We start from the raw sequence: 21,816 nt of genomic DNA, 5'->3' as shown, positions 1-21,816 counted from the left end.
GTTTTCTCTACTTTCTGACTCTTATTCCTCATCTCCCACATTCCATCTCATATATCTAGTGCTCCAACCAAACATAAATATCAATACCTGCCTGGGCACTTCATGCTGTTCCCCCTTCTAGATGCATTTTCTTCCCTCTTAACCTTGCTAAGTCCTATAAACCATTAAGAATTCAGTCAGATACCCACTAGGATGGCTATAACCAAAAAGATAAATAATTATAACTGTTGGTGAAGATATTGAGAGGTTGGAACCCTCGTACACGGCTGGTGGGAATTTTAAATGGGCATCTGGGCTTCCCTGGTGGTGCAGTGGTTAAGAATCTGCCTGCCAATGCAAGGCACCTGGGTTCGAGCCCTGGTCCGGGAAGATCCCACATGCTGTGGAGCAGCTGAGCCCGTGTGCCACAGCTGCTGAGCTTGCGCTCTAGAGCCCGCGAGCCACAACTACTGAAGCCCGCACGCCTAGAGCCCGTGCTCCTCAACAAGAGAAGCCACTGCAGTGAAGCCTGGGCACCGCAATGAAGAGTGGCCCCCACTGGCCACAACTAGAGAAGGCCCGCGCACAGCAACAAAGACCCAACACAGCCAAAAACAAATAAAAACAAAATACATTAATTAAAAAAAAATGGGCAGCTGCCTTGGAAAATAGTCTGACAGTACCTCAAAAGGCTAGATGGAAAGTTACCATATAATCCAGCAATTCCACTCCTAGATATATACTCAAGAGAAATGAAAACATATGTCCACACAAAAACTAGTACATGAATGTTCATAGCAGCATTATTCATAATAGACAAAAAGTGGAAGTAACTCAAATGTCCATCAATTGATGAATGGGTAAATAAAAGGCAGTAGATCCATGTAGAGAAATATTATTTGGCAATAGAAAGGAGTGAAGTACTGATACATGCAACCATATGGCGGATACTTTAAAACATTCTGCTAAGTGTAAGAAGCTAGTCACATAGGGCCACATATTGTATGATTCCACTTAAACGTCCAAAATAGGCAAATACATAGAGACAGAATGTAGACTAGAGGTTGCCTAGGGCTGAGGGGTGGGCATTGGAGGGTGATAACTAATGGGTATAAGTTAGCATCTTGGCTAATTATATGTCCTAAAATTGACTTTGGTGATGGATGTACAACTCTGTGAATATAAATAAAACCATTAAATTGTACACTTTCAATGGGTAAATAGTATAGCAATGAATGATATCTCAATAAAGCTGTTAAAAAAATTTGGTCAGGAGTAACCATCTCCAGGATTCCTTCTATGTCCAGGGTAGGTAAGCCTCTTAAGTGTCCCCATAACAGACATTTTGAGTGGACATCATAGAAACTTGAAATCTACGTCTTTTTACTTGCCTGTTCTTCTGCTCAATTTTTAATTGTGTTAGGGCAAAAAAGCATGTCTTATTTTTGTAGCTAGCACATGGTAGGCACTCAAATAATTGTTGAATGAATAGTCATTGTAAGGGACTTCCCTGGTGGCACAGTGGTTAAGAATCCGCCTGCCAATGCAGGGGACACTGGTTCGAGCCCTGGTCCAGGAAGATCCCACATGCCACGGAGCAGCTAAGCCCATGCACCACAGCTACTGAGCCTGTGCTCTAGAGCCCACGAGCCACAACTGCTGAAGCCCACATGCCTAGAGCCCGTGCTCTGCAACAAGAGAAGCCACTGCAATGAGAAGCCTATGCACCGCAACGAAGAGTAGCCCCCGTTCGCCACAACTAGAGAAAGTCCATGCACAGCAACGAAGACCCAACGCAGTCAAAAAAATAAATTAATTAATTAAAATATATATACATTAAAAAACTAGTCATTGTAAATCTTCAGAGCAAAGATCAAATCCAGTGAAATATTCAAATAAAATGTGAGGTATTAAATAGAATAGGATTTTTCTAATCATGAAAATATGTATCATTCCCAAACCATTAGGCAAAACATCCATTTGGTTTCTAAATGTTACATCTTATTGAAATTATATGTATGTACTCTACACACATTTCCCAGATTTATTCTTTAAAAAAATGATAGTTTAAAAAAAGGTAAAGCACTTCTTAGCACAGTGCATACCTAACAGTAAGTGCTTAATAAATGTTAGCTCATATTAAAAAACATAATAAATGCTAATTAAAATTGCCTCAACAAACTTCTGGCATAATTCAGACATAGGGAATGAAGTAGAATTATGGAAGAGCTAGCTATAAAGCTAAAGAAAAATCCCTCAAATATGCTAGACTAGAAAAGTCCTATACTAATAGCAGTGAACAAATAGCTATAGCTATAGCACATTCTGAACAAATTTTTCAAAAACATAAATATCATACTCTAATAGACAAAGTGTGATTCATTTAAGATCAAATCATTAAGATTATGTCTTCTTGAGAAATCTGGTAATTCACTAAAATGATTAAAGCTGACACATGGTTTCTAGAGCATTCTTCAGTTTTTTACACTACTTAATTCAGCCTCAATCAGTTAAGGTGTTTTTGCATACCAGTAACATAAAACCCTCATCAAAAAAGATTAAACAAAAATGAGATGTAATAAGACATTGTGAAGTAAGGAAGCTCTAAAGTTGACCAGTTAAGCAGTTCAATGACCCATCAAGGTCTCAGAGTCTTACCATCTTCTTGCTCAACCATCATCAGTATATAATGGAGGCTCTCTCATGGTTTCAAGATGCCTACAGCAATCTGAGTATCACATTCTCATGTTCCAACATGCAGAGGAAGAAAAAAATCAATCTCTCTCTCTGTCTCTGTCTCTCTCTTTCTCACTGTCTCTCTCCCTCTCCCTCTTTCCCCCCTCCCTCTCTCTTTTTTGGCAAGTCTTTTTAAAGGTAAAAAGCCTTTCTAGAAGCATTTATAGCGAATTTCCATCCTGTCTCATTTATCATAATTCGGTTGTAGCCCTTTCAAGACTAATCCCTACAGAAGGAAGGGAATTTCCATGATCGATTTAGACCAATTCTGACTGGAGCTTGGGGGATCCCTTCACTTTCCTGAAGCACATGGCTAGGAAGAATATGGTGGATACCTAAACCAATCTGGGGTGCTGTTGGCAAGACTGAAGGTGGTAAATAGGTTACTTAGGCAGCCAACAATGTCTGCTACACAGCCATAAAAATTGGCTCTAAGTTTAGAGAAATCTGACTTCTGGCTAGATCACAGCATTTCAGATTATTAGGAAGTTGTTTTTTAAGAGAAAACATTTTGAACCTGTATAGATTTGCAATGTATATTGTCCTAGCTCCACACCCCTGCAACATAAAAGCTTTCGACAGTTGTTTCACACGTCATATTTTAAAAGCATGGCCAAGCGTGGCCAATCCCCAAACTGTAGGTTTTGTGAAGGAAAGAGTCCTTGTGAGAAATCAGAAATCAGCTGGAAGAGGGTGCAGGAAAAATAAGAGTTGTCTCTAAACATTTATACCAGGGCTATTTTTCATTAATTGAATCAGAAGTTTGTCTAGACTCACAAAAGTGAAATAGAGGTGTTTTTGTAGAGCAGTATGTCTTTGTTTAAGCTAAATAATATAATCACTTATTGATCTGTTGTTATTCACTGTAATTCTTAAACCTTTTAAAGACAAAAACCATATGATATCACTTATATGTGGAATCTAAAATATGACACACCAATAAATAAATAATAAAAAGGGACTTTCCTGGTGGTCCAGTGGTTAAAACTCCATGCTTCCAATGCAGGGGGTGCAAGTTTGATCCCTGATCGGGGAACTAAGATCCTACATGCCACGTGGTGCGGCCAAAAAAAAAAACCAAAAACTAAACTAAACTAAAATATTACACAAATGAACATACCTATGAAACAGAAACAGACACACAGACATAGAGAACAGACTTGTGGTTGCCTGGTGGGGGGGATGGGGGAGGAAAGGATTGGGAGTTTGGGATTAGCAGATACAAACTATTATATATAAGATGGATAAACAACAAGGTTCTACCATATAGCACAGGGAACTATATTCAATATCCTGTGATGAACCATAATGGAAAAGAATATGAAAAAATATATATACATGTGGATAACTGAGTCACTTTGCTGAAGAGCAGAAATTAACACAACATTGTATAATAAGTCAACTATACTTCAATAAAATTTAAAAAATAAAAAAAATAAGGGACTTCCCTGGTGGTCCAGTGGGTAAAAATCCACACTCCCAATGCAGGGGGCCCGGGTTCCAATCCTGATTGGGGAACTAGATCCCACATGCATGCCACAACTAAGAGCCCACATGCTGCAACTAAAGACCCCACGTGCCACAACTAAGACCCAGAGTGGCTTAAATAAATAAATATTTAAAAATAAATAAAATACAAAAGTTAACCTTTTTAAATTGTGGGTCAATGGATTGTATATTTCCCAGTCTTAGTTTTAATAGGTGTTTACTGGCTAATTAAGGGACTACACCTGAGAGGCTTGTTTGGCGATAGTTACCTGTCCTATTGTGATAATCACCTGTCCACCTTATGAATCAGCTGAAGGCAATGCATCTCCTTCCTGGTGACATGATTAATTTCAGAGACGCACTAAGGCCTTTTATGCATTGTCATCCAGACCTCATTCAGATTTGTTATTGGAACTGAGGGCCAAAATCAAAGAGGGAGGAGAGGAACTAATATTCCTTGAACTCTGCTAAGGGCTTTACCTCCTTTTTCTCCTTAATTTACTCCTTACAACTAGTGTACAAATCAGTACCCCTTGTTATAAATGGAAGACCTAAAGACCATAAAGCTTAAGTGACTTGCTAAATTTATCCCATAAGTAAATGCTGGAAACAGTCATTCTGACTCTAATATCCCTGGAGTCCCCTAAATCATATGTGATGATTATTACAAAATATTCAAACACAAGACAGTTATCTGTTGCTGAATGATATTTATTAGCTTAATAATTTGGGCCTGCCCTTAGCATTAATAAGCTTCAGCACTAGTCACAAGATTTTCATTCACTGGTGGGGAAATTCTCTTGTTTTAAAAAATGCAGTTAGAGAAAGGGCATCTACTTCTTGGGGGCTGCAGTGACAGCAGGTTTCTCTTCACGGGTGATGGGAATGGTGCGCTCAGGGCCGGAGACCTGTTTCCTTGGTCCATTCACAGTGAGGATGCCATCAGATGACAGGGATGAAGTAATGGTGAGAGGGTCCACATCAGCTGGGATCCGGTATTTCCGGTGGAACTCCCGGGAGATGAAGCCGTGTTCATCCTAATCCAAGAGAATAAGGAAAGAGGTAGAGAGATAAGAACAGGAAATAGCATCACTTGCCTAGAACTCAGACATTGTCCTTCCCCTTAGGTGTGGCCAAATGCATGGCAACATGAGAGAAAGCTAAATAGCTGTTCTGTTTTGGACTAAGATGAAATTGCCTAGGTGGTCACTCCTACCAATGAGAGTCTGAGAAGTCTGAACAGCCAAAACTTCATAGCTCTCTAAACCCTCAGACGTGGACATGTTCAGGGGTATGTCCCAGAGGTTTAGATCAATGTTTTTGGGGCCTACAGGATTTGGAATATCATCTGGCTTTTAAGATTTGAGTCCCTGAGGAAACCCAGAAATTGTCCTGACTCTTCAGGAATGTTCCAGAAGGTTCCAGACCAATAGACCTAATAATAACAACAACAACAACAATAAAGACTCCCTCCAGGGAGGCTCTGATCTAAAGTTGAATCATACAAGCAAAACTGGGAGAGGCCACAACAGTGAGAGGCCCGCGTACCGCAAAAAAAAAAAAAAAAAAATCCCAATGCTCAGGCATATCCCAGGTCAGTTAAATCAGGATTTTTTCAAAGCTCCCTAGGGGATTCTAATGTACAGTTAGTCAAGGTTGAAGACCACTGATTTAGGAGTAGTGGTTGTCAGACATCTGATTGCTTTATATAATTAATTAACTGCATGCACTCGGAAGGCCCTTGAATTTGAGACTTTTCTTTCAGATGTTTTGGAATTCACTTCTCGTTAGCCCATCTTAATGCTGAACTACTTGCTTTGCCTAAGCTTCAGAGCTCTACTCACCTCCTAATACCCTAGACCCATGTGGAAATGAGTTGAGAGCCTGTCTGGATAAATGCTTGAGATTCAGCAGGTGTAAAGGTTAGGGTCAGAATTCTTTAGCCAAATTCTAAAGAATGGAATAGCTTTTCATTACTTTCTGGGAGAGTTTTTCAATGAATTTGCTTCCTACCGAAGGCAGTGAAAGTGGGGAGTCCTTGCCACTGGACTGCCAGGGAATTCCCAACTCAGAAACTTGTGCACCAAACAGTACAGTGTGAGGTCCTCAAGCTGTTTCAGTTTTGCTTGTATGATTCACAGGCTCCGGACGCGCAGGCTCAGTGGCCATGGCTCACAGGCCTAGCTGCTCCGCAGCATGTGGGATCTTCCCGGACCGGGGCACAAACCCGTGTCCCCTGCATCGGCAGGCGGACTCTCAACCACTGCGCCACCAGGGAAGCCCTGGGATTTTTTTTTTTTTTTTTAATTCCCCTGGCAATTCTAATGTGCTCAAGGTTGAGAACCACCGGCTTAAACAGGAAGTTAACACCCCATCTATACCATCTGAGGCAATCAAATCAAAACAAACAACAAAGATCACTTCTCTGGCCAAAACAACAACAACATAACAACAACAGGTTTATCCCTGTTCTTGACTCTTATGGCTTAGGAATGGAATGCTGCCAGCCTCAGGGGCTGATGGCAGTCTCTGGCATATTGTACGCGCTGGATGAATGAGCAGAAGAGAAAGTCAGCTACGTACCTGGCGCTCTTCATGTTTGCCGTGCACCTCAATCACATCTCCCAGCACCTTGACCTTGAGTTCCTCTGGGGAGAAGTGCTTCACATCCAGGTTGACAGAGAATCTGTCCTTCTCCAGCCGCATCTGGAAATAGCAAGGTAGGGGAGGGGAAGACAAAAGTAGTAGGAATATGAACAACACTAGTACAGTCTCATTCTGCAGACTTGCTTTCTTTCCAGGTAGTTTATCCTCCTCTTTTTAGCTAAAAATCCCCTTTTGAATAAACATGACTCTCTAGTTCAGGGGTGCCACCACAGTGGTACCCAAGGCACACCATTTGGTCATCAGGCCAAACTTTATTTACAGGGACAGGGAAGAAGACAGGCCACCCAGGGGACAAATCACAAGGATGGGTCTGGGCATGGCTTCTGCTGCTTCTCTGACCCAGTGCCTGGCCTTGTCATTTGTCTGTGAGACAAAAGCCCCTTCTTCTTACTCAGGTCTCTGCCAAGTTTCCCACCCACTCAATCTGGAATGTTCTGCTAGCTCTGATTGTCCTTCCAAAGCCCTTGACCACTTGGCTCCTGTTTACTCACTCTTGAATATTTTTAAACCAGAGTGTTATCTGTGACAGCTTCTGTCAATCTTATCTGTTCGCCCCATTCTCCTACCCTCTCAGGACAAGTGGAGGGGGGTCCCTAAACTTGATCTACCTTCTATCCTCATTAGGCTTGGACCCAGGCCAGAGCCCTGTCACAGCCCTGAGAAACCCAGAAGATCATAGAAGAGGGAATAGAAAGGAAGAAAATAGTGGCTGCTGTCTCCAGCTCCATGCAGCTGGGATGAAAAGCTCAGGATGAGGTAGGACTGCCTCCTGGCTCTGGAACTTGAGATGATAGTATTTGCCAGGAGTGTGAGGTATTAGAAGAGGTGAGCAAAGGAGTCTGAAGGCAGCTCTTTCCCTGTAGATCATTATGAACCAAACCAGAAAGGGACATCCTACTTAGAAGATGGGACAGAGAATGATCTTCATAACACATGGGAAAAATGTAATAAATAGGATATAGAGGTGCATCGAATACAAACAGGTGACAGGGGAAGAGAGGAACTACAGAGGTGCATCGAATACAAACAGGTGACTGGAGAAGAGAGGAACGAGGGACCTCATCTTTCTTCACTGCAGGACACACAAGAGCCTAAGACACTTGGGACCCTTAGACCTAGTCAGATTTAGGCCAGGAGGAAAAGGACAGTGGATGGAGACGCTTCCAGGAGGCTCCAGAATGAACTCACCTGTCCTGGCAGAGGGGAGGCTTACCTCTGAGAGCCCAGTGTCAATCCAGCTGGGTGCCCGCAGAAACGAAGGCAGCCGAAGGTAGAAGGGGCTCAGGGAAGTAGAAGCTGGGAAGAGATCAGACTCCAACAGGTGCTCGCCAAAGAACTGGTCAAAGAGGCGGCTGGGAGAGTGGAAAGGAAAGAAGGGGCGGCGGATCCAGGGGTGGTGGATGGCGATGTCCATGGTGGCTGGGTGAGTGTGGGGACTCAGCTGGCTGGTCAGCTCCTTCAGCCGCAGCTGCAGCCAGCCCCTTATATACGCAGTCTTCTGAAGCTTCTGGAATGGTGATGTCAGGGGTTTTATTATCCCAGCTCACTGCCCGTTCACGGAGACTTGTGATTGGGGATTTGGCAGTGTGACACATACCCAGTACTCACTGAGCTAAGAAAAGAGAAATACAAACACGTCTGAGCTGGCCAGTGACTTGTCCTGGTCTTGTTTTACTCGCTTTCTGTCCGCATCCCGTGGCACCCACCCCCACCCCCTGCTCTGGAGCTGGGACTGAGGCAGGAATCCCAGGCAGGTGGGCAGTGGGCCCCTCCTCCTCCTCTGCAGCCTAGCATGCCAGGGGAATGCGGCCAGAGACTATCTTGGGCCTGGGCAGGAACTGGAATCTTCCTAGGCTGGGCCCCAGGATATTAACTCTTTGTGGGTCCCTGAAGGAGAGTAGTGATCATGTCAACGGCAGGTTTCCACGTGGTGCCCTGGGTCGCCCTGGGTTCAGAGAGGACCCTGACCTTAATCTAGGCAGGAAGGCCCCTCACCCCACCCCAGAGAAAGGGGAGAAAGTTGTTTGCGTCGTGCATTTTACAAGCCTGGCAGAACGGTAAATCCAGGGCAGCTTGATGAAGCCGAGCGCCGGCTGCCTACCACTGAGGAGGAGAAGAGGGGCGTGGAAAACGTGCAAACTCTTTGGGAGGGTCTCAGCGCGGTCTCTCCGGGGCCTCCGGCACCAGCCTCCCCTCCCCAGCTCGCTCCGCAGCCAGGACCCCCAGCTGTCCTCCCCGGGGTGGGGGGGCCCGTGACAGCTGAAGGGTGTGCAGCGGAGGGGACGGCGGGGGTCCAGGCGCCGCGGGCTACACGCTCGACGCGGGCGCTGCCCGCCCCTCCCCCACCGGGCTCGGCACTATTTTGGGTGGTGTAGACCCCGCCCCCACCTCCGAGTGCACCGGGGCTCTGCGGCAGCTGGAGGGGTGCCGCTGCGCCTGCTGGGGCCGCACCTCGAGCCGGGGCCGCCGGCGGGTCTGCAGCCATGTCGGGCCGCTCGGTGCCACATGCCCACCCGGCCACCGCCGAGTACGAGTTTGCCAACCCGAGCCGCCTGGGCGAGCAGCGCTTCGGGGAAGGTATGGCACGGACGCCACCCTCTTGCCTCCCACCCCCACCTGCTGAAATTCTGGGCTGGCCTCCCAATGATACTGGCCTCCACCCCACTCCGGGCTTAACTGAGCTCCTGGGGCGAGCCGTCTCCCACCCCAGACTCCCCCCTCACACCCCTCCGGGCAGGGCTCGCTTCCCTTCCTACTGACCTCGGTGCGGACTGCTGCCCGCTGTGCTCTGATACCTGCCCCTGCTCCCCTCGGGATGCCTCCCCTGCGAACCACCCAGACCCGGTTTGGTTTGCTCTTCTTCATCCCAGCTCATTCCCTTTCTCAATCTCTTCTCCCCAGCCGCCTCATTCCAGCCACTGGGACCCCTCCTTCCCCTTCCCTGCTTCTCCTGACTCCCCTCCAGCTCTCCCGAGGCCTCACCTCCTGATCTGCTCTCATGTCGCCCTCCTTCCCACCCCATCCTCCCTCATCCTGCCTCTTGCCTTCTGTCTCTCTGCCCCTCAGGCCTCCTGCCAGAAGAGATCCTGACCCCCACCCTCTACCATGGCTACTATGTCCGGCCCCGGGCTGCCCAAGCTGGGCAGGGCAGCAGGGCAGGGGCCTCTGAGCTTCGGCTCAGTGAGGGCAAGTTCCAGGCGTTTCTGGATGTGAGCCACTTTACCCCCGATGAGGTAACCGTGAGGACTGTGGACAACCTACTGGAGGTGTCTGCCCGGCACCCCCAGCGCCTGGACCGCCATGGCTTCGTGTCCAGAGAGTTCTGCCGAACCTACGTCCTGCCTGCTGATGTGGACCCCTGGCGGGTCCGCGCTGCTCTCTCCCACGATGGCATCCTCAACCTGGAGGCGCCTCGGGGTGGCCGACATTTGGACACAGAGGTCAATGAGGTCTACATCTCCCTGCTCCCTGCACCTCCTGATCCAGAGGAAGAGGAGGCAGCCAGTGTTGAGCCCTGAGTGCCACGGACCCAGCACCCTTTCTAGCTCCCGCGGTGATAGGACTAGCTGCTCACCACCCCAGAGGTAGCAGCATCCTTGGGGGAAGGGAAAAGTGCATGGTCACAATGTATGGTTTGGTCCCTTGGGACGTGTCAGTGTTTTCATTTAGTTTTGGGTGGAGCTGAATAAACCCAAATCTCAGGGCCTTGTTTGTGCTGCTCCCTGTTCTGTGGCCTGGAGGATGGGATGGGCAGGGAGGGAGACAAAAAGGACAGCTAGACAAAAAGGTCCTCAGTTAGATGTACCCAATGTCATAGCACCCTGAGCTCACACTTGGATGCTGAGATCACACCTGGAAGCTGACACTGGCTCCAGATCAAATTCCTGGCCATAATTTTCTCACAATGCAACAAAAGAGAGAGTGATCCTGGGAGGGAAAAGGGATATGCCATCCAAACAGCCCAGAGGGCACTGTCTGAGCTGGTGATTAGAGACACAAAAACAAGGGTCTCCAGACTGTCTGGCCTGTTTTGGGTAGGGGTTGGGAAAACAGCTTTTGGCTGCAGAGTTGCCTAAAGCCCTGGTTTCCCGTACTAAGGTCTGTCCACTGTAAATGGTCTCTGATTCTGAGGGATTGAGTATGCAGACACAGGGGCACAGACACGGAAGCCTCTGCCATTGTCACTGAATCACAAAGTCTCCCCACCCTCTGCCTATGAGAGAAAGCATTTGTTTCTAACCTTGAAACATCCCAAAGAGAGGAATCGCTGCATCACTGCACCCAATCCAAGTCTAAATGCAGGGGAGCTAGGGTTATTGGTATGGTGGTGATGGCCAGGGAAACTTCCTTTGGAAGTAGAGTCTTAATACTAGGGGTATGATGTATTCAGGAAAGCCTGGGGGTGGGGGGGTTGACCTCTTAATTACTCTCTGTAATCCAGAGAACATGCATGTGTATGCTTTGAGGAGTGTCCAGAAGACCTCCCTGCCCGCAAATATATCTTTTACTAGGTCGTGATGGACATCTGAAATTCTTCCATTAAAGTGGTTGATTCTTAACTTTTTTAATGGACCCTCTTGAAAAATCTGACAAAAGCAATAGATCCTCTTACCAGAAAAACACACATGCTCCGAAATTTGGCATACAATTTGAATAGGTTCACACAGCTCTTGAGATCCATTCATATGCCCCTCTTAGGGAATCTGTGGACCCCAGGATAAGAACCCTCACTTGAAGAATACAATTCTTGGTTAAAGGATTGCCATCTATTAAAAATTAAAGCATGCCTTAGAGAAATAACTATTGATGTATTCTTTTGTTCACTCATTCAACAAATATTTATTAAACCCCAAGTAATATACTATGGAGGTTATACATTGTAAATATAAATTTAAAACTATGCTCCTTTGTTGTCTACTCTCAGGAATCTTAACGTCTAGCTGAGAAGAAAAAGAATTGTAAAAGGGTCCTATTCAGACTTCAACCAGAACAGCTTCACTTTGATCTGTTTCGTAGTTAGAATTTTTACCTGAGCTTCATTTAAAAGAAAGCATTCCTTAGCTAGAAAAAAATTTGAAACCTCTGATTTTGTCCAAATCCCCATCCCATTCAAATACTTTGAAGATTATTAGCCAACTTCTGGACATTTTCAGTGACCAAGAGCTTAGAACTTCATAAGGTAGCCCATTTCATTTTCTTTTTGGACACATCTGTTATAAATTCTTCCTTCCATTGATCCAAAATCTACATTTCAGTAACTTCTGCCCATTGGTTCAGGTTATGTCCAGAAAATAAATGCAATCCTTCTTTCACTTGAGAGTCCCTTCAAATATTTAAAAGTAACCATCCTGTCCTCCAAAAGCTTCCCTTTCCCAACTGAACATGCCTAATTCTTTTAACCATATTTTATAGGACTTTCCATACCACTTATAACTCAGACAACTTTCTCTTCAATACACTGCCTCTTGACACTGTAACTTGAAATTCAACATGTAAACCTAAAATTATTATTCCAATCATGGACTGACTGGTACAGACTTCAGTGGAATAATCAATACCGTTGTTTATCACTCTAGACTTCTATTAATGGTGCTTTGGGTATATCAGATTTTCTGGCTACCACAACACAGTGTTGGTTCCTTTGGAATTTCTGGTCATATAAAAATCTCACATGTTTTTCTTTAAATTTTTTCATTAAATTAGAGAAAGTAGCTAGAAAGCGACCGAGATTGTGGAGGGCTTTGGGTGCCAAGCTAAGAAGTTTGGGTAACAGGATGAAAAGAATACAGTTAATGGTAGAGTACAGAATGGATTGCCAGGGAGAAGCACAGCCATGAAATAAGAGGCTAGTGCAATGATCCGTCACCAGACAATAAAGTAAGATGCTTTACCATCTAACAATTAGCTGAGAAAAAGAAGTAATAATAATAACAATAGCTAGGACTTACTGAGAGGGTCCCATGTGCCAGGCCCTGGACTAGAGTTTTATATACATTATCTCATTTAATCTTCACCACAATCCTACAAGGCTGTGACTCTTATTATCTCCAGTTTTCATAAGGAAAGAAGATGGGGAGGAATGAAGCGTCCAGGGTACTCTCGGTGGAGTACAGGGCTGAGTGCTGGGTCCTGAACATCCATAAGGGACACACAAATAACTGGGCATCTGAACAAGACACTAAAGAGGGGGTGGGAACACTGAAGACAAGGCATACAGGTTCCACAAATTCTCCTGGAGCCCCTATTTTCTACAGAGGAATTTGCTCAACTTCTTCCTAGTTGCCAGTGAGTGTGGAATGAGTCCAGCTTCAGGTCATTGGAGGAAAAGCTGAGTTGAGATTAAATGGAGATTCCGTAGTTCTCTACTGGGGATGGAGAAGTGAGTGGTTAAGAAGTGCTGAGACCATTCCAATCATAGAATCATAGGATTTTTTACCAGAAAGGGGATTAAGTAATGAGTTCAGCCCTCCATTTTTACAGTCCTAGAAAAAAGTGATTTGCCCACATTAATTCCAATAGCAAGGGAGAATACAAAAGGAATACATTTCCCTAAATTTTAGTTTCCAAAAGAGTCCAGTATTCAATCCCAGATTCTGGACAAGGATAATAAGAGACTGACACCGATTACCTTGAAAGTGAAACTCAATTAGACCTGCGTAGTGCTGGGGAAACATAGGTAAGACTCTTTATTATAGACGATACATTTCAATGACAGTGTGAAGTAGTAGAGAAACATTTCCTAAGGAAACCCAGAGCCCTCTTCTGTCTCAGGCTTCTTCTCACTGAAGCTTGAAGCTCAAAAGTTAACGCTTCATCAAAGTAGCTCTAAATCCCGAAGGTGAGATTGCTTTCACCTGGAGCCCGTGTGTGTTCCTCTACCCTTTGGCTGGGAGCAGTCACCTGGGAATCTTTCCAGCAGGTGGCTTCCAAAGTCCAACCTGTTAGGTTGAAATATGACCCTGACGGAGACTCCCTGGGAGCTGCTACTGAAAGCTGAACCGGGAACCAGGAAATGCACAAGCCCCTATCTGTAGCAAAACAGCTGGGCTCCCTGGGAGACAGAGAACCATGGGAAACCGGCTCTGCTGCGGGGGAAGCTGGTGAGTAGGGGGAAAGGTCGGAGGGTAAGGTCTCTGTTGGTGGACATGAAGGCCCCAAGAATAAGAGAGAGCCTGCAGCTAGTCCTCTGCCAACTTCCCACTGTCACCTTCTCCACACGGCACCTCCTCCACGTAGCACCTCCAGGGGCCAACACCAGAGCAGCACCCCTTCTGTGCTCCCTCCTTTCAGGAAACCTTAAAAAAACAGCCAAGCCAGCTGTCTGTCCAACGGCCAGGACAGGGCTGGAATGGTAAAGTGACATTTTTTCTCTTTGTCTTCCTCTGCCTCCTCTCTCCCTTTATTCTCTTCCTTTCTCCTCCAGATAATGGTCATAATTGTAGCATTTGGAACTTTATAATCTCATTTAATTTTCCCAACAATTCTGAGGGAGGTGGTCTTACTCCTTCTCCCATTTTACAGCTAAGAAACTGAGATTCAGAGAAGTTAATTTGTCTGGGGTCACATGGCTAGTAAGCAAACAAACCAAGATTCCAACTCAAGTTTATCTGACTTCAAAGCCCATACTTTTAATCATGCCATAATACTGCCTCCTGAATCAAGCAAATCAACTTTGGAGAAATGTTTATTTAAAAGGGTAGAAGTGGGCTTCCCTGGTGGCGCAATGGTTGAGAGTCTGCCTGCCGATGCAGGGGACACGGGTTCGTGCCCCGGTCTGGGAAGATCCCACATGCCGTGGAGCGGCTGGGCCCGTGACCCATGGCCGCTGAGCCTGCGCATCCGGAGCCTGTGCTCCGCAACTGGAGAGGCCACAACAGTGAGAGGCCCGCGTACCGCAAAAAAAAAAAAAAAAAAGATAGAAGTAAAAATAATAATAAAATAAAAAATAAAAGGGCAGAAATGAGAAGGAGAATATCCATGCAATATTTGAATATAAGTTTCACACTTGTTTGCTGTGTGACCTTAGGCAAATTCTGTAACTTCTCTTTTTCCTCATATGTAATATGTAGATAACACAACATGTGTTGTTTAGATCACGGACTTGAAGAGCAGATTATATGTGAAAGCCTCACAATAAATGAATCACATTGTCTTTATTGTTCTTTCCCAGCATTGTCATCACTGTTGTTAAATAACAAAAGTTCAACCAAGTAAATTTTAAAAATTTAATTGGCTTTATTGAACAGTTCATGAATGGGGCAGCATCTCATCTAGCAAGTAGAAAGGAGCTCCGAGGAGCTGTACAAAATGAAAGGCTTTTATAGGCAGAAGGGGGAAGGGATCAAGGAAAGAGCAGATGACCTCATCTTCCTTTGGGTGATGGAAAAGTTCTGTGTGGCAGATTATCTCACTGATGCTGACCAGAAAATTCCAAACTGACGTTTAAGACTACATTCCTGGGGAAGGTTGAAACTCCAGTTAGGCTAGGTATTTAGCCATGGTTTGGTGGTATGAGCTTAGCACAAGCAACACCATTTGAGGCCTGATGTTTCTTTTCTTTTCTTTTCTTTTTTAATTTTTTGGCCACACTGCACTTGGCATGTGGGATCTTAGTTCCCCGACCAGGGATCGAACCCATGCCCTGTGCAGTGAAAGTGCAGAGTCCTAACCACTGGACCGCCAGGGAAGTCCCGGCCTGTTGTTTCTTTTGAACGCTATAAACCCCTGGGCCTAGTTTTATCCTGTCCACTGCCTTCTTAGCTCTATCACTCCACGCCTGCATCTGTCTTGAGGGTGTCCTGTTTGTGAATAAAGTATCATTATGTTTAGAGAGATAGGTGAGGTACATTGAAAAGCACATATAATTTGGAGTCAGTACATTGGATTCAAGTCCTGTTCCTACTACTCATTCATTTATTAAACAAATATTTTATTGAACACCTATGTGTATCAGGCATAGTGACAGAGGCAGAAGACATAGCAATAATAGGAAATTTGGTTCTTGCCTTCTTGAGTAAGGTACCAAAGTTCTAGGGCCTTAGTTGGCCCATCTATAAAATGAGAACTGCACTTTTTAAACTCTGAGATGTCCTATAGACATGGGACATCTAGAAACATAAAAACTTCCAGAGAAGGGGGTGTAAAGCAACTTTCACTCCCTTTCTCCCCAAGTCTTCATAGTTTTCATTTTTGGTTATTTCTTCCTCGGATGATGGTAGTCATAGTAGTCAGCTTTGATTGACACTCATTATATGCCAGACACCTAGCTGAGTATTTTACTTTTATTATTTTATTTAAATTTTACAATGATCCCATGAGTTTTAAGTTCTATTATTATCTTCATTTTATTAATAAGAAAATGGAGGGAATTCCTTGGCGGTCCAGTGGTTAGGACTCAATGCTTTCACTGCTGAGGGCCTGGGATCGATCCCTGGTCAGGGAACCAAGATCCTGCATGCCATGCGGCATGGCCCAAATTTTTTAAATAAATAAAATGAAAATGGAAGTCTAATGAAGTAGAAAACTTGCTAAAGGTCATAGAGCTAGTCTGACACCATCAATCAGACTCTAGAGCCTGGCTAGAAGCACTGCACCAGATATTCTAACCAAAATATATTTTTTCCTCTTAAAATATTAGTAGGATTGGATAAATATTGTTCTTCTCTATTTCTCATTATCTCAATAAACTTCAGAAACTTAAAGACACTGTGACAATTGAGATTTTTATTAAAATTTTTTTTTTCTGATTTCAAAAGTAATACACATTCACTGTAGAAAATTTGGAAAGCACCAAAGAGGAGAAAATAAGAAACAACCATAAATATAAGCACCCAGAGATGACAGGAACATTTTAGTGTATTTCCATGTAATCCTTTTTAAATGCCTATATGCATAGTTTTTATCCCAAACCTATTACCTTTTTATTATCTTAATAAAAAGGAAAATTTTCTATGCTATTAGGTGTTCTTCCAACATAACATCTTTCTTAAATTGATGTATAATGTTCCATTGATTGGAGATGCCATTTATTTAGTTAGTTCCCAATGTTGGACATTTAAGATATTTCCTATTTTTTGCAATTATAAATAATGCTACAATGAGCATCCATATTTGCACCTGTCTGATTATTGCTTAGAACTGCTACATCAGAGGGTACACACATTTATGTTTAAGGCTTCTTATACTTATTGCCAATTGCATTCTAGAAAGACTGCACCAATTTTTATTCCTACTACCAATATAGGAGAGTGCCCATTTGGTTTCCTTAATTCTGGGCTAAAAATAAAATCCTATCACCCGCGAGTCTAACTGAGTATTCCATTTGGGTCGTGTCCAGGCATTGTGCAACATCCAACATGGGAACAGGCTCTGTTCACTAAAATTGAGTCACCCAAGTCTACATTATTTTAGAATTAATATTCTCTTTATCTGTTTAAGTAGAAGTAAGTAGGAAGACAGTAGTGACCAGGGGCAAGGAATTAGAGGCTAGGATTAGGCTATGACTAGGCAGTGGTAAAGGAAAGGAAGAGCTAAAGTGGAAGAAGAGGAAGTAGAAAGACCCAGAAATAGTTTCAGAGCTTTTCTTCTGAACCGCCTCTAGAGTTCAAATGGAGACTCAAACTACTCTCAGCTCAGCAAGCTGCATTAAAACCAAAACACAAAGCTCTGACAGATATGTGTGGAAAAATCCTGATTTTTCTACATTAGTAAAATGAACATGATTTAGAAGTCCCCCCACCTCTTTCTTTTTAATTAGCAAAAGAAGGAAACTTCCTTGGGGAGACAGAAGTCAGACAAATAGGGTTGGCTCTGTTACAGTTGGAAACGTACTAGCAAGAAAAAGCATCTGGAGTAAGCTACAAACTATTCGGCCTATTTCCTCAGACAAGTGTTGCTTCTCTGGCCATCCAACAGTTGACAATCACATAGACACACTGGCTCCATCGGGGACCCCAGGGGCTCAGAAATTAGTATAAGAGGTCTGTCCTGCAGGGAGGGCAATGTAGCTGAGTCACTCACCAAATTCAGAGTTTCCTGTGCTATGGATGTTAAAGCTTAAACATCTCTCACTTTCTCTGTTAATTAAAAACAAGGACAAAAAAGCAGGGCCGGAGGTCACCTGTTAGGAAAGGGCTGTGCAGGGCTCTAATTAGTCAGCCCTGGTTGTGGCAGTTTCTGTGACTCCCAGAATGAGAACCCCAGGTTGGCAGAGACCCTGAAGGAGAGACACCAGAGAAGAAGCAAGAGGGTCTCTGAATCCAGGAATATCCCATTATTTGGCCAGTTTCCCTTACCCTCTGCTGGGATTAGCCTGTTAGACAATCCCAGAATAGCCCTCAACCCAGCTACATCCCTGGCATGTAGCGCCTGGTTGCCTGAGGCTGTATTTTGGGTTTGGTTATGTCAGTTGTACCACTCCACCTTCCAGAACCGTCCCTTTAGGAGAGCTATGGTACCCTTGATAAATCCTTTGGGGCTGGCTCAGGGTGAATCTTTGTTAGAGGGAGGTGAGGGAAGGTCATCCTACCAGAATGCTAAGGAGACCACAGAGCAAATGATGAAGGAGGGAAAATAGAGGCCAGGCTCTTACACACGAGTGATCTGTTTTTCCTTTCACAGGAGCTGCCCATCAACTTTCCAGAGGAAAAAGAAAATGGGTAATGGGTGTTGGGGGGGGGGGTGGGGGATGCTAGGGGGAGTGCAAATTTGAGAAAAGAAGATAAGAGAATCAGTGTCTTTAGAAGGGGCATAAGGTGGGGGACGGCTAAAGGGAGATAGTACACCAAAGAGAATCGTTAGGTTACTGTGTTCGAGACCAGCTCTGAAACTCTGAGTCTCATCCTCTCCATTATCTCAGAGTGGCCAGGTTGGTTGCTCATTCCTTCATTCATCCAGCAAAACGTTATTCAACCCTTATATTGTATGTGAAGCACTAGGCAGGATTCCAAGGAGGCAGAGAGGCACAAGAGGAAGGGCACATGGTCTCGGCCCTAGAGGAACTGAAAATCAAGTTTGAGAAAGAGATACACGTTAACAAGTAACCGTAATACCACGTATTATACACGTTAACAAGTAACCGTAATACCACGTATTGCTACTAGTGCTCCCAACAGCACCATATTCATGCTGTGAGAGAAGGGGAGGAAACACCGATGTTGAAGGAATAATAGCAAGTTCACAAGCTGGAAGAGGAGCAGGGAGGTGAGGGTATTTTAGGCCGGGGAATTATCTCATGCAGAGAAAAGGAAGACAAGAGAAGAGAGTGACGTTTTGGAAAGTGACCAGATGTTTGGTGTAGCTGAGCTCTTACCATATTGCCCTGTAATAGTCTGTTTACTTGTCTCCCCTAGTAGACTGCAAGCTCCCCTGCACAGGAGAAAACAGCCTGCTCATCCTTCTATCCCCAGAATGTGGCACAGAGCCTGGCATACAACGGGCTCTCCACATATGCCTGTTGAACTATGTTAGGGGCCAGTGAAAAATTAGGATGGCAGATATTACGGGCAGACTGTGAAAGGGCCAGATTGTATACCCTGCTAAGGAGTTTGAATGTGGGAATGGTATCAGTAAGAGATGAGAGCAGAGGCAGGGAGATTAGTTAGAAGCCCACCATAATAATTTCACAGAGATTTGAAGAAGGCAGTCTCAGTAGAGACAGGAAGAGAAAATGGATTTAAGTCGGATTTCTTCCTCTCAGGGAGCCAAGCAAGATGGACATTAAAGCAGCAGCAGCAGCAGCAGCAGCAGCAGCAGCAACAGCAACAGAATGGCACAAAGGTAATGACAACCTCCGTCCCTTCCAGGAGGCTGCTCAGACACGGGATCCCAGGACTCAGCTTTTCCATCCTGGGACAGAAACGTCTCAGTCATCTGTAGAAGTTTCTGGTTCTGCCCATCTTCCCCCATCCCCCAAAGCAGCAAAGCAAAGTGTCATTTAACAGACCCTGCGTTGGAGGTGAGGGGCAAAACCAAGTCAAGAATCTCCCTTAATGCTATCCATTCCTCTCAGGGCCATGACCTAACGGGACATACGTATGAGCTGGTGTTAAAGCAGCCAGTGTCTCAGGAGAGGAGTCAAGGCTTCAGGTCGGAGGACAGCAGCTTACACTATGCAGACATTCAAGTGTGCAGCCTAACCCAGACACGCTCTGCCCAGGAGGTGAAGCACCTACAGCTAGAAAACGCTACAGAGTACGCGACCCTTTACTTCCCCCAGTCCACACCCCGCTATGACAGCAAGAACGGGACCCTAGTATGAGCCCTGGGGAGGAGGGACCTGCTTGCATCATTTCACCACTATGGCTGTGGGGAGAATCTACTGCTTTGGGGGACTGGCTAGCAGCCCAGGGATGGCGGACACGTTTTAGAACTACAGAGCCCCTGGAATTGAGGGCCCCAGTCTTGCGCTCTCCCTAAGCCTATCTCTTATTTGCCACCATTAGCTTGGGGTTGTATTTGGGTTACCTGGGGGTGGATGGAATTCTACAAAATGAGGGGGCTAGGCTGAGTGTGCGGGAAGGTAGGGTTTTGTCCCCCACCTTTGCTCCTGCTCTCTAGAAAAGTGCAGAGAGAACAGGTTACCCTTGAAGCATCTGCACTTGAGCTGATCTTGTTGGAGTTAATTTGATGGTATCCCTTCTACACACCTTAAACGCCAAAGCTGAAGAAGAAAAGGTGCTCTGGGAAGCATTCAGAGCTCTTGTACACAGCTTCTAGGGCTGTCTTGGGCAATTTCCTCAGTGGCTGGGTCAAGGGTCCCAGACCTACACAAACAAATGAGGGCAGGAGCTGAGGCATGGAGCAAGCGTTTTCTGACCATCGATTACAAGGACGTCAAGTCACAGATGCTGACAGCACTGCGAGGCCCAGAAACTCCCTTTAGCTGGACTGTTTTCTCTCGCGGGTGCAGAGCCCTTAGGATCAATAAATCGCATAAGGAACATGCCTGGTGTGTTTTCTTGGGTGGAGGTCTGCGGGCTCTTCGAAGCACAGCGGGTCTCACTCAGCCGCAGGGTAGTAGGGAAGGCCAGCCACTTTCTGCCGCACTACCGGCTGCGGTCGGAGTAGAGCCGCGGAGGCAGTAGTTTGCATGGACTGGAGGCAGGTTTCCATCTACAAAAAGACGAGCTCCCAGGGCGGGGGCGGGGCCGGCAGGAGGCGGGGTCCGGGTCGAGGGACAAGGTTCTGGCTATCAGCAGGCAGGGTCCGAGCCAGCGAGAGGCAGGTCTAGACGGGCAGAGGGCGCGGTTCTGGCAATCGGGAGGGCGGGGTCCGGGCCGGCAAGAGACGGGGTGAAGGCCCGTAGAGGTTGTGCTCTGGGCCATTAGGAGGCGGGGCTGGACAAGCAGGGGGCGGGGTCTGAGCAGGCAGGGGGCGGAGCCCGGGTGGACCAGGGCTGGCTGCGGCTGGCTGGAGGCGGGACCGGTCCGGGCAGGCCTCCGCCGTCACCATGGCAGCGGGCACGCAGAGGCGACGCTATAGCAGGAGGAGGCCATGCTCAGAAGGGCAGGGGACAGAAAGGTGGAACCACACATCGACGATTTAAGAGGTAGGTGCTGAAAGGTGGCGGGTACCTACCTGGAAAGTATTATTACCATCGGTTGAGCTTCCAGACCAGAACTGGGGACAAACGGAGGGGCGAGAGTGTGGTGGGAAGAAGGAGGTGAAAGTTTCAGGTTCCGAACCCTCTCCAAGCTTTGCAGGTTCTTAGTGTGCAGTTCTTTTTTTTTTTTTTTTTTTTTTTTTGCGGTACTCGGGCCTCTCACTGTTGTGGCCTTTCCCTTTGCGGAGCACAGGCTCTGGACGCGCAGGCCCAGCGGCCATGGCTCATGGGCCCAGCCGCTCCGCGGCATGTGGGATCCTCCTGGACCGGGGCACGAACCCGTGTCTCCTGCATCGGCAGGCGGACTCTCAACCACTGCGCCACCAGGGAAGCCCAGTGTGCAG

General features: G+C 45.9%; 3 protein-coding genes across 3 annotated transcripts; 2 read left to right on the top strand and 1 right to left on the bottom strand.

The window, feature by feature from the left end:
* Nucleotides 1-4,908: 4,908 nt before the first annotated feature.
* Nucleotides 4,909-8,284, bottom strand: CRYAB (crystallin alpha B; the record flags this gene model as incomplete). The annotated part of the gene is made up of 3 exons (XM_079708929.1): nt 4,909-5,240; nt 6,787-6,909; nt 8,084-8,284. The coding sequence occupies 3 exons, from the start codon at nt 8,282-8,284 to the stop codon at nt 5,037-5,039; spliced, it is 528 nt and encodes a 175-aa protein (XP_079565055.1). The 3' UTR covers nt 4,909-5,036.
* Nucleotides 8,285-9,275: 991 nt separating this feature from the next.
* Nucleotides 9,276-10,565, top strand: HSPB2 (heat shock protein family B (small) member 2). The gene is made up of 2 exons (XM_079708564.1): nt 9,276-9,447; nt 9,937-10,565. Exons 1-2 carry the CDS (start codon nt 9,354-9,356, stop codon nt 10,386-10,388), a joined length of 546 nt encoding a protein of 181 aa, XP_079564690.1. The 5' UTR covers nt 9,276-9,353; the 3' UTR covers nt 10,389-10,565.
* A 3,373-nt stretch (nt 10,566-13,938) lies between these two features.
* LOC307055800 (uncharacterized protein C11orf52) lies at nt 13,939-20,128 on the top strand (the record flags this gene model as incomplete). The annotated part of the gene is made up of 4 exons (XM_079708049.1): nt 13,939-13,970; nt 18,490-18,527; nt 19,568-19,647; nt 19,880-20,128. The coding sequence occupies 4 exons, from the start codon at nt 13,939-13,941 to the stop codon at nt 20,126-20,128; spliced, it is 399 nt and encodes a 132-aa protein (XP_079564175.1).
* Between the last annotated feature and the right edge of the window lie 1,688 nt (nt 20,129-21,816).

This window comes from Hyperoodon ampullatus (genome assembly GCF_949752795.1).
Source record: "Hyperoodon ampullatus genome assembly, chromosome: 7".
NCBI lineage: Eukaryota > Metazoa > Chordata > Mammalia > Artiodactyla > Ziphiidae > Hyperoodon > Hyperoodon ampullatus.
The sequence above is the reverse complement of the archived record's forward strand: the minus strand, read 5'-3'. Positions and strand labels throughout refer to the sequence as shown.